At 39.2% G+C, this 12560-nt stretch overlaps 1 protein-coding gene across 3 annotated transcripts in view; it reads left to right on the top strand.

Annotated features, from left to right (window-relative positions):
- Positions 1-12560, top strand: part of MCC (MCC regulator of Wnt signaling pathway) — a 429609-nt gene that overhangs the window by 65803 nt on the left and 351246 nt on the right. For all 3 annotated transcript variants that reach the window (XM_019659132.1, XM_019659130.1, XM_019659131.1), the window contains one exon: positions 11923-12170. In XM_019659132.1, coding sequence (XP_019514677.1) covers positions 11923-12170 — 248 coding nt within the window. The remainder of the gene's footprint in view (positions 1-11922; positions 12171-12560) is intronic.

The following is a 12560-nucleotide window of genomic DNA, read 5'->3' as shown; positions in this document are numbered from 1 at the left end:
CACAGAGGAAAAACTGAGGGTTGCTAGTTGGGAGGGGGTGGGGATGAAGGAGAAGGGGAAGGGATGAGACAATACAAATTGGTAACCACAATATGGCCTCAGGGATAGAAAAGACAGTCTGGGGAATATAATCAATAATGTTGTAAATATTTTCTAGGAGGCCAGATGGACTCATGTCTTGTTAGGGAGACCACTTCATAGTCGGTGTAGCGGTCTGACCACCGTACTGTATATCTGAAGCTGATGTTGAATAACATTGTATGTCAACTATAATTATATATACATATAGTCATGGGATGTGGAGTAGAGTGTGGGAATGGAGTCAATGGAATTGAAATAGATAAGTATGACATTGGGGGTGGGAGGGCAGTAGATGGGGGAGGGGGGTTGTTTCTGTGTGAAGGGTGAAAAGAATAACTATTGCATTGTTCAGTACACCTGAAACTAACAATAAAATAAATAAATAAATAAAAAGAGTCAACTATGCCATTGTAGCATGAAAGCAATGTGTAACCAATGACCATGGCTGTTCCCCAGTAAAAATAAAAAATAAAAATAAAATAAAATGTGGCTATTGAGCTAATGCAACTGAGGAACTGAATTTTTAATTGTATTTCATTTTAATTTAAATGTAACTTAAATGGCCGTATGTGGCTGGTGGCTACCATACCGAACAATGCAATTTTAAAATATAAATATTAATTCACAAGAGTCAAACTAGGTTTTCACACAGACAATATTGAGGAAGTTGGTAACTAGAAATTCTGGTTTTTCCAAAGATTATATCTCAATGTTCCATCAAGTGTGAGATTTCAAAAAGAATCTTGTAATATAAAAAAGATGATTTAAAGTTTTTCTTCTTTCAATTTTGACTTTTGTTTGGTCTTTTCCATTTTTTTGTAGTTTTTACAAGTTGATAATATCAACCAAAAACAATTTTCAGATATAAACATTCGGCCAAAAACTTCATTATTTTATGAGAAAGTGAGAGAGAAAGGGAAAGAGAGAGATTGAGAGAGAGAGAGAAAGAGAGAGATAGAGACAGCGACAGAGAAAGGAAGTGTAGACTCGACTTTGAGCCAGTCTTAGATGCTTATTACTTTAGCTGACCTGGCAAGTGCATTAAAACTGGTTGGGGCGGGGGAGGGGGGGGTTCCAAGATGGTTTCAGTTAATTCCTTAGATTGGATGCATTTTGTATGGCATTTTGTTTTTTTTGTTTAGACAATGTCACCAATTAATTTTCTTTTTCATGGCTTTTCATGTTTTTTTGGGGGGGCAGGGGGTCCTAGGGGAGGGGGGACAGCCAAGCCGTTGTTACCCAATCTTCATTGTGGAGGGTGTCAGTTGCCATCTGGCTTTCTGTTGGCAGCTCATGGCCTCTAAGTTCAAGGTGCCGTGTTCAATCCTAGCTGTGGGTGGGCATAACCACCATCCCATGCAGGAGTCGAACCAGCAGCCTTGATGCTAAGAGTGCACGCTCTATCCACTGAGCCATCCAGGTGGCAGCTCAGCTCAAGGTGCCAAGTTCAGTCTTAGTTGCGGGTGGGCATCGCCCACCATCAAACAGGCAATCTTGTTGTTACACCAGCTGAGCTCTCCTGCTACCTGTTGGCAGCTCAGCGAAGGCACAGTGCCACTGGCCCATTGTGGGAATCGAACCGGCGGCCCTGTTGCTCAGAGCCCGCACTCTTAAGCCAACTCTCAACCAACTGAGCCACTAAGCCAGCCCAGCTTTTCATGTTTTTATCCCATGTGTTTACAGACTACAAGCTAACCTTTTTAAAAAAAAGATTGAATTTTTAAAAGGTACTAGGTGTATTTGCTTTACCTTTTTAACTCAAAACACCATTTTACATTGTAGAATGTAATGTTTATGCCCCTAAAGAAGGTTGTCTGTTGATTAATTGAAGACCACATTTGCCAATTTGCCTTCTTCAAGTATAAAATTTCAGTTAACTAGAATATTTTAAGTCAGGGGCTTCTGGTTAATCAAATGAACAAAGTTAGTCATACATTCATCATTTATTTACTGATCACCCATTATATGCCAGGTACTGTTCTTGGTACTGGGACTACAGTGAACAAAACACACAAAATTCTCCATGCTCATAGAGCTTAAATTCTAGTAAAATCCCTTTTGTTTCCACTTCTGTAGTTAATTTTTCTAAAATATCTATTTCTTTTCATCTTTCAAGTACATAACTTATCACAATCTAGTGTTGTTTGGTTGGTTGCTTTTGATCACTGAGGTTTTTGAGTTGCCTCAAAGCCCTCATTCCTTAGGACTGTTGGTGTAGAACCGAAGTTCTACTCTGAATCACTTAGGTAGCATTTTAACAAATAATGATGGTGCCCCCTCTTCCCCATCCTGGTTTAGTTTACTGTCCATGGCTATGAACATGAATATATTTTAATTACCCCTAATGATTATAATGTACTGCCAGAGCTGAGTACCACTAGCATAGAAAGTTTAAATTGCTGGCTTGTAGGGTATGTAGCCCAGCATATAAACTAGAAGATTTTTTTTTTTAAGATTTTATTGGGGAATTGGGGAAGGGGAACAGCCTAGTTGTTGTCCTTCAATCTTAGTTGGAGAGCACAACTAGCTCAGCTCCAAGTCCAGTCGCCATTGGCCACCTGTCCGCAGCTTGCGGCCACTCAGCTGTGTTCAATCTTAGTTGCAGGTGGGTGTAGCCTACCATCCCATGTGGGAGCCCAACCAGCAATTTTGTTGTTAGGAGCATGTACTCTCACCAGCTGAGGCATTCTGCCACCTGTTGGCAGCTCAGCAGCAGCTCAGCTCTGGCGCAGCTCACTGGCCCATGTGGCAATCTAACCTGCGAGTCTGTTTCTCAGAGCTCATGCTCTTAACCAACTGAGCCACTTGGCTGGCTGTAATAGAAGCTATTTTAAAACTCAATGACATCAACTTATTTTAATTTGTTATTGTAAATTGAGATATGCAAGAAGCAAAAGAGAAATGGGATTGAAGGTTCTCATTATTTAAGCTCTCTTCTCACCTCTTTTACCCCAAATCTAACATTTTATTTACCTACTTACTAATTTATTTATAACCTATTAGATGTCAGGTGTTAGGGATTCAAAAATGAACAAAGAATGAGCCCTATCTTCTAAAAATGTATAGTCTAGTGTGGGAGTTTGCAACCTTTTTTCTGTAAAGGGCCATATATGAGGTGTGGTGAATGTTTAAATAAAAATATTACAGTAAAAGACACATTGCCATGAATCCCCCTCAAAATACTCCCCCTCGCTTCAGACAAACTTATCCCATCGTTCTTGCCACTTTCTGAAGCAGTTCTGGAAGTCTTCTTATTTGAATGTCTTAACTTCATCCTCCATCATAACAACATTCCATATCACACATTGCTTCTGGCACAGCAATTTCTGTTAAATAAAAACATTATGGTGTATCCTCATCTACCTTATTCACTAGATCTTGCACCAAGCGACTTCTGGCTACTCCCCAAAGTAAAAAATGACCATGAAAGGTAAAAGTTTTGAATTGATTCAGGACACCGAGGCAGCCATGGCAGTGCAACTAAAGATACAAAAGAACAGCTTCAGAAAGTGGCAAAAACAATGGGATAAGTGTGTTCAAAGTGGGGGGGGGGTTGGATATTTTGAGAAGGATTAATGGCAATGTGTATTTTACTGTAATAATTTTTTTTTTATTTAAACATTCACCATATTTTTTTATCATACCTCGTAGTCCCTGTCACAACTATTTCACTCAGCCATCGTAGTGAGAAAGTAGTGATGGACAATGCACAGACAATAGATGTGCCTGTGTTCTAATAAACTTGATTTACCAAAATAGGCAAGGGTCTGGATTTGGCTATAGGCTTTTTTTACCGACCTCTGTCCTAGTAGAAGAGAAAGAAAATAAACCAATAATTACTGTAGAGTGAGCTAAAAGATTAAAGCAAGCACAGGTGCCTCAGTAACACAGAGAAGGGGCATCAAATTAGGCTGAGGGTTACCTGAAATATTTAGGAAAGATTTCTGAAAGAGATGCTCTTGAAGTGAATTATTAAGCATAGGCTAGAGTTTTGTGAAAGAGAAAGGAAGGATGTTCTAAGCAGAGGGATAAACATGTGCAAAGTATGGGCACGTAAGACAACAATGCCTCTTATGGAAACTAAAAGAAATTCAGTGGGGTTAAAAGGCAAGTTGCTTACTTCAGCAGGAGGATGAGGCTAGAGAGATAGGCCCAAGACATGTCCTGATGGGCATTTTGGCTATGGCTGAAAGTCTTGAGGGGAACAAATAAAGAAATTAAGAGGGAAGAGTCCATTTTGGGCTACCAGTTGGAAAGAAGGAGACCCAGTAGAAAACCATTACAAAAAACCAAATGAAAAATGATGAGAGTGGTAAGGAGGATCAGGATGGGAAGGATACTAGAACTATTTAGACAACAAAGTCTCTAATTTTTGGTGACTGTGTGGGGGGATAAATGAGAAAGATACAGATAATTTCTAGATTTCTGGTTTGGGTGACCGGGTGGTGTAATTTATGTCGATAGGAGGAGTAAATTTGAGAAGGTATACAAGATGATGAATTCAATTTAGGTCTTTGAGTTCAAGATAAATGTATGACACTGAAGCATAGCTATTCAGTAGAAAATGGGTTGCTACTTAAGTGGAGATGGAAGTTTGGGAGTCAACCATGCATAGTGATAGATAAGGCCATCAATTTAGATTAATCACTATAGAAAGTCTATAAAGTGAAAAAGCAGAGAGGAACGGGCAAGGTCTTGGGTTACATAAATATTTAAGGACAGGAATTCTGAAGGAATAATCATATTGAATTGGGGGAAAACCAGAAGACAGGGCTGTTACACAAGGTGAAAGGTGAAGGAAAGAGTTTCAGGAAAAGGTATCAGTCATTGTTGAGTGCTGAAGAGAAGGAAGGAAATGTATCTTTGCCATTTGGTCCTGTCCAAATCATCCACAGAGATATATGGCCCACACTGAAAGGTCCTCGATATTTGCTCCTTTCCCAAAACATCCATGGAAACATTTGGTCCATGATTCATTACAGAATACAAACACTGAACCTTGTTCAAATTGTATGGACGTTATTTTTCTTGTAATTAATGAGGAATCTTGGATTTTACGTTGATTCTTGTTCTTCCTCATTATGAAGTTCAGTAGAGTTACTCTGAAATCAATGAGTAATTGCTCTCAAGTATTTATTGAGCTGATAATTGGCTTTCTATTCACTCTGTCTGTGAATAGTTTCGATGATAGGTGATGCGACCCGCGCACCAATCGAGCGTCCCGACTTGTCAGTCAGGAGCCCACCGAAAGGGTATCTGAGAGAATTGGGTGGGAGACTGGAAAAGAAAGAGGCTAGAGATGAAAGCTGGGGACAGGAGGTCCACCCAATGCTGCTGGCAGAGAGTGGCCCCGTTTATTATTGATACACAGCTTTTATAGCAAAAGTAACTTTCCTTAGGTAGGGGGTTTTGGGAACTTGAGGGAATAGTCCCCTCCTCCCAGGGAACACCTCCCCTGGGATTTTCCATAGGGTGTGGGGAAGCAATCTCCCCGAAGTAAAACAAAACATAGCAAGCAGAAACTGTTAACAGGATGGCATTCCACTCTGTAGCTTTCAAGGCCGTTGGCTGTTTTCTCCTCAGCCGCCAGCCTTCCCACGCTGCTCACCCGGGCCTGAGAGCCTGTCAGCCTGCCAGCTTTTAGGCTTAACCTTTACTGCAGACCTCTGGCTCCGCACAGATAGGGATTTGATTCTGTTGGTATCGTCATGAGGTTGGCAGCCATATTTGACTGTGACCACCAAGAACCTTGGTGATAACCTGTCCATGGTTCTGCTGTTCATCTTCTCATACTTCAGGGACCTTTCGGCGTGGACCAAATGTCTTCATGGGCATTTGGGACAAGACCAAATGTCCACTAATCAATTTTTCACACTTTTAATACTTATGGAACTGAAATTAGTCTCTACTAAATTACATTTTTGTATGATTGAAATTGAACAGTTAGGGGCAAAATGAACTTTTAGACCCTTTTTGAGTTCTTTCATAAGCAACTATTTCTGGCATAAGTACCAGGTCCAAAGATGTCTGCTATTTGAGAATTAAGGACAGAAGCATCTATCCTCTTACTCAAAGTAATGATTGATTTTACACAGACCTCATTCCAATTGAGTTTGGGGTTTATTATCATTATGGGGAAGAATAATGTTTTACTCTGCCTCTGAGCCTGAGAGACCTAAGCCCATCTTTCCCAATATCTATTCCTGATGTTAGGCTGTGAATTTCCCTGAATGATAGCTTCACTGAATTTTCACTTCCTTTTTTTCTTTTTAATTAAATTTGTTGGGACGACAATGGTTAGTAAAAGTACATAAGTTTCAATTGTACAATTTTGTAATACATCATCTATATATATATCACATTATGTGCTCACCACCCAGAGTCAGCTCTCCTTCTGTCACCATATATTTCATCCCTTTTACCCTCTTCTACCATCCCTCCTCCCCCCTTACCCTCTGTAACCACTGAATTGTTGTCTGTGTCTATGAGTTTTTGTTCCTTTATTTGTTTGTCTTGTTCCTTTGTTGCTTTCAGTTTTATATCCCACATATCAGTGAAGTCCAATGGTTCTCGACTTTTTCTGTCTAACTTATTTCGCTTAGCATAATAATCTCAAGATCTATCCATGTTATTGCAAATGGCAGTATTTCATCTTTTCTTATGGCAGAGTAGTACATTGTGTATATATACCACATCTTTATCCAATTATCTTTCTACTCAATTTCTTTATAAGTTAAAGGAAGAAGATTCTCCAAGAGACAAAAAGGCATTTATATACAGAAAGTAATAGCTATGCATTGTGAAACCATGCATTTTTGAGCTAGAATCATTGATCTTCAGTCATATTTTAATTTTTCTACCTGGTGATTGGTATTCTCTACAGAACTAAATATTACCTGACTCGGCCAGTTCCTCTCCTGTGAGCTTGAATCTATTCCTTTCTTGCCTCATGGTGATATCTTCTGAAGAATATATATATATATATATATAATATTATATTATATATTATATAATATATATTTTCATATATATATGAAATACATTTTAGAGCAGTTATAATAATGATGAAAGATAAATAATTATTTAGAGGAAATTTATCTATTTAGAACAAATTTGAGGAAAAAATATTCACCAAAATTTTATGAAATTAACCAAATTGTTCACTGTGGTTATTGCTGGATAGAGGGATTGCATGTAATTCGTATTTTCTTCTTTTGCTTATCTACATTTTTTACAATGAGTGAATATATTTTCTGAAATAATATACAAAAATTTGGTTTTTTTTTAAGGCAGGTGCCTTATGTGATGATGTTATTGCTACTGAAATAGTTCTGTGTTATAGAATCTTAGTTTTGGACAACTACAGCTTAGTATCTCTTCCTCTGAGAATGTTCCTGGCCTAGGACAGAGGAACTGCCATGCTGCTCTGTCACTAAGGCTACAGGGTTGTTGTTTTTATGGTGTCTATCGGTCATTTGTTCTTACAGACATCCATGTGCTGCCTTCTGTGATAAAATACAAAGAGAGGTATATGTGGGAAAATATCAAAGTGGAGACTTCCTTCAGAAGAGTGATCATTTTGAACTTCTAAGAGGTTATGAATCAATCTATCAAACCAAATGTGATGGAGCTCTGCAGTGTACAGGGCAGTGGGCTGGGTGCTGCACAGATCTTAAGGGAGACTGATGGATGGCCCACACTGGTTTACAGGAGTTTGGGGTCAGGTTGGGAAGATGAAATTTGAATGTGTAAAAATAATTTTAAAAAGAGAGAGAGAGAAAAAGAAGTTCAGTATATAATCCACAAGTTGTCACAAAGCTGTGTATAGTCAGTGAATGAAGGATGCAGATGCTAAATGCTATCGGAAGGAAGAGACCACTTGTGGGCCTGAGTGGGCTACAAGGACAGCATGGAGTTGGAAGAGTTTGAGATGAAAGTGGAAGCTACAAGTCATCTTAAGATCTGTGTTCAAAAATTCTAGAATGTTATTTCTGCCATATTCCATTGGTCAAAGGAAGTCACAAGGCCAGCTCAGATTCAAGGGCAGCAAGTAGCCTATACCTGTTGATGGGAGGAATAGCAAAGACACATTGCTAATGGTGTGGTCACAGGGGAGTCTAATCCACTGAGAGCCATTTTAAACAACCTGGCACAGTGGCTTATAATAAAACTCTGTAACCCAAGTTCTCTAGGCTTAGCTCTTGATATGTAAAGCAGAACCTTTGGAATTTTTTTTCTCTCTTTAACTTTGTTTTCTCATCATGTTGATAACAAAATATAACCTATTATTTCACGTGTATTTAAAAAAATTAAATTAAATTAAAAAGTATTGTTAACTAATGACCCTTGATAATCAAGCTGCTCATATTAGGCTGTCCTAACTTGTGTTCACAGGCCAAAATTTAGGTCTGTCATTCACATGCGAGGTGGTGGATGGTAGAATGCAAAGGGTAAGAGTTTTGGAATCACACTGATTCAATGTAGTTTCTTAGAGCTGCCACAAACTCGTGCTGTGACTGTTAACCTTCATATCTTAATCTGTAAGATGGGGATAATAGTACTTCCCCTGCAAGTTTGTTAGTTGTTATTGCTAGTTAGTTGTTATTGCTGAAAGAATTTAACTTTCATTTAGTTTTTAGAAATTAGCACTTCTATTTAAAGATTGATTTAAATAGACTTTATTTAGTAGAGTACAATGTGTTTTGTTTTTGACCTTTTATATCAGCCTCTCGATGGCTTATACTTTTTAAATAAAAATGCACTGTTACAGTCTCCTCTGAGTTGGCACTTCTAGAACACAAACCCTTTACTTAAGCTGCTTTTTGTAGAATGGGACTTCACAAATCTGGAGAGACTTGGGTTTCTCACCAGGGTGCCCCATGTTCCTAAGTGGACCGCCAACAGGGAGGAAGGGCCAGCTTAGTGAGGTAGTCAGTTAAATAAACATTCTTTTCCTGAGCAGTTCATGCTGTGTACTAAAGACTTAATCATGAAACTAGGGCGTTGTGAAAGATCTATGATCAATAATTATAAAATAATCATAATGCCTACTATTTATTGAGCACTTAATATGTGCCAGGAACTAGGTTAAGTGCTTTACATGCATTATGTCGTGTATCCTCAGGAGAACCCTGTGAGATAAGACCAGTGCCATTATTATCCTCATTTTCAAAACCTAAAAAATGACATAGCACTTTATGAAAGTAGTATTGTATGTTGTAGAAAGTTACAAAATACAGATAGGCAAAAATAAGAGTGTAAACACCATATTCCTACCATTTAGAAAATATTAGTGTTGGCATCTTTTTATGTAAACTTCTGAAATTTAGAAAACCTCACTATCTCCCACCAAGCCTAATTTTTACAACTATTATCTAAAAACACTTGGAGTAGCTCTTCTTAGGTGACAGATCTACAGGTTGGCTAAGGTGGCTCATTGCAGGGCCCAGGCTTGTGGGTTAATAGCTAGCATGGTTTGTTCTTCTCATAATAATGGCAAAAGTGGAAGGGGGCAAGCCCAACACATATCTGCTAACATCCCAGGGGCCAGAGCAAGTTAGATGTCAAGCCTGAAGCTAAGGGATGAGCAGGACACTCCTACCATGAGTGTCGTGTCCTGGGCCTCAGGCCAAGACAAGGTATGGATGTATAACACTATTGCAGGGGAATGAAAAATTAGGGGTAATTATTTCATCTACCATATCCACTTCCATTGTATATTTATTTATTCATCCACCTATTCATCTACCTTACAAATAAAAAATATAAATATATTCCATAGGCATATATGTAATATACATATGTATACAGACATACATACAAGCTAAATAAAACATGTAGCTATGTCTAAAAATTCTTCATGAGACATGAAAATGGGATGGCATATGGAAGCAGGGTGATCAGCTAAAGAAGCGAGTGTCACAGGCCAGGTATATATTAAGAAGGTCTGGGAGAGTGTTATGTGTATTGAAAAACACAATAAAGGGCTGGCCGAGTGGCTCAGTTGGTTAAGAGTTAGCTTAAGTGTGCGAGCCCTGAGCAACAGGGCCACCAGTTCAATTCCCACATGGGCCAGTGACGCTGCGCCCGAGCTGAGCTGCCGCTGAGCTGCCAACAGGTGGCAGAATGGCTCAGCTGGTGAGAGCACATACTCCTAACAACAAGGTTGCTGGTTCAACTCCCGCATAAGATGGTGGCTATGCCCACCTGCCACTAAGACTGAACTCGGCAACTTGAGCTGAGCTGCCACCCAGATGGCTCAGTGGATTAAGTGTGCACTCTTAACAACAAGGCTGCTGGTTCGACTCCTGCATGGGATGGTGGCTACGCCCACCCACACCTAAGATTGTAACACAGCACCTTGAGCTTAGAGGCCACGAGCTGCCAATTGGCAGACAGATGGCGACTGGTGCCCTCCACAACTAAGATTGAAGAACAACTTGGCTGGTCTCCTTCCCCAATTCCCTAACACTGTTCCCCTCCCCCAGTTCCCCAATTTAAAAAAAAGAAACAAGAAAAACACAATAAAGAGTAAATATAAAAGCATTTCCTGGATAGGTCTAACAGAAATTTGATGACAAATCGGACACTGGAGACCAGGGTGGGGGCGTTAGGGTTAAGATAGAGTGAATGTGAAGATATTAAAAATGTCCACAATTCTGTGAGCATAAGGAACTTGGGGAAGTCATAGTGGCATTGACCAAAAGAAGGAATTTGTGAAGGGCAACTGGAAGAGAGGAGCTGGTCTTATTTTGCATGGTTAGGTTTCAGGTATCAGCAGATGTCAAACTGGTCACGTTCTCAAGATGATTGGACTTTGGTGGTGTGTTGAGACAGGAGCACTAATTAACTTTGCTAGTGACCATGGACTACTTTCTCATACCTCTTCCAGGTCTTAACTTCATAATACTTTGACCTTTATTGAGAATTATAGTAGGAACAATAGGAACAAAATGTTTCCCCAAGAAGTTAAGAGAGAGAGAGAGAGAGAAAAAAACTCCTAAGACTTATATGTCGGGGGTCAAATGACGTCCTCCAGATATATGTTCTTGGCCAGGGTAGTGTTGTTGTTCTTGTTTTTCCTTTTTTATTTTATTTTATTTATTATTTTTTTTGAGAACCTATAGGCTGGATATACTTCTTTAGTCCAGCCACAGACTTCGTCAATCCCTCTCGTCTTAGCTCTACCCACTTCACACATTTACATTATGTCCCAGTCTTGCAAGACATTTGGGATATGATCTCTGTTCTAAGTCATAGGCTTATTCATCTTGCTGAACATGGAAAATATTCAAAAGAAATCAGGAAAAAATAGAGGTTGGTGAGCACTGAGTCATGAAAGCCGCGATTCAATAACATTTTAAAGGGGTGCTAAAAGTAGCTTATTGGTCCAGAAAGCTGAAAACCAAGGTTGTTAAAATCTTTCTTGTTCTTTTACAACTTGACTAAATTTTAAACTCCGCCAAGAGTAGAAACAATGTCTTTTCTATGTCCTGAAACTTTATCTTACAGTGAGATTACAGTGCTACACTCTACAGGTGCTTCATCAATTTCAAAAGAAAGAAAAGGAGAGAAGGGCGTGGAGACAGGAAGAAAAAAGAGAACAAAGGACTTAAAGTTGCCTCACTCTTCCAAATAATAATCCAGTTCTTGTCTAGAATATCTCAGATGAAACAGATATTTTTGCACACTTATCACGTTTCTAGAAGCAATGAGAAAGTTGGAAATAGGTTTACAATGTGTGGATATAGTAAAAAAATACTTTTTTTTTTTTTGGTAACCACTTTCTCTAGCTCAAATGTCTCTCCTAACAAGTTTTCTTCTGTTCAACCCCTTCTGTAGAAATGACTTGCTGATGGTTTGTCGTCAGTTGAATATGGAAGAGTCTGTGGCTGAGATCATGAACCAGCTGGGCGCAGATGAAAATGGGAAGATTTCCTTTCAGGATTTTACAAGGTGTCGCATGCAGCTGGTTCGAGAAATTAGGAAGGAGGAAGGAGGCCTTTTTGAGAAGTCAGACAACTCCTGTAAAAAGAAGAAGCTGAGGGATAGAATTGCTTCCTGGCCCACAAGCAGTGACAACAGTTTTGGTAGGTACAACCAGGTGACAGTTTAATAGTGCTCCACTAGCTCTGCCTCCATGATGTCTATAAATGAGAATGGCCTTCCCAGCCTGTTGCCATTTTGTTCTGAGCTGTCTTCTTGGCCACGCTTCCCTGGGTGAGTGCTCACTATTTCCCCGTTTTGTCCTATAGCTTCATAGTTCCTAGTTTACTGCTTTCTTTATTTTAGTTCTTCCATTTTCCAAGCGTAATAATGCATTTGAATAGCTATTGACAAAGAAGGGCAAAGTGAATGAGAAAGTTGGTAACTGCTTCAGCAGCCTCAGAAACCAGTGGGGGACATCTTCAAGTCTTAGTGCAGTTCTGTGCAGTGAGATTTTAAAAAAAACATTTCTTTTTTGTTTAACTTTTTAAAGG

This window comes from Hipposideros armiger, unplaced genomic scaffold, assembly GCF_001890085.2.
Source record: "Hipposideros armiger isolate ML-2016 unplaced genomic scaffold, ASM189008v1 scaffold_296, whole genome shotgun sequence".
NCBI lineage: Eukaryota > Metazoa > Chordata > Mammalia > Chiroptera > Hipposideridae > Hipposideros > Hipposideros armiger.
Note: the sequence above shows the minus strand (reverse complement) of the source record. Positions and strands in the feature narration are given on the sequence as shown.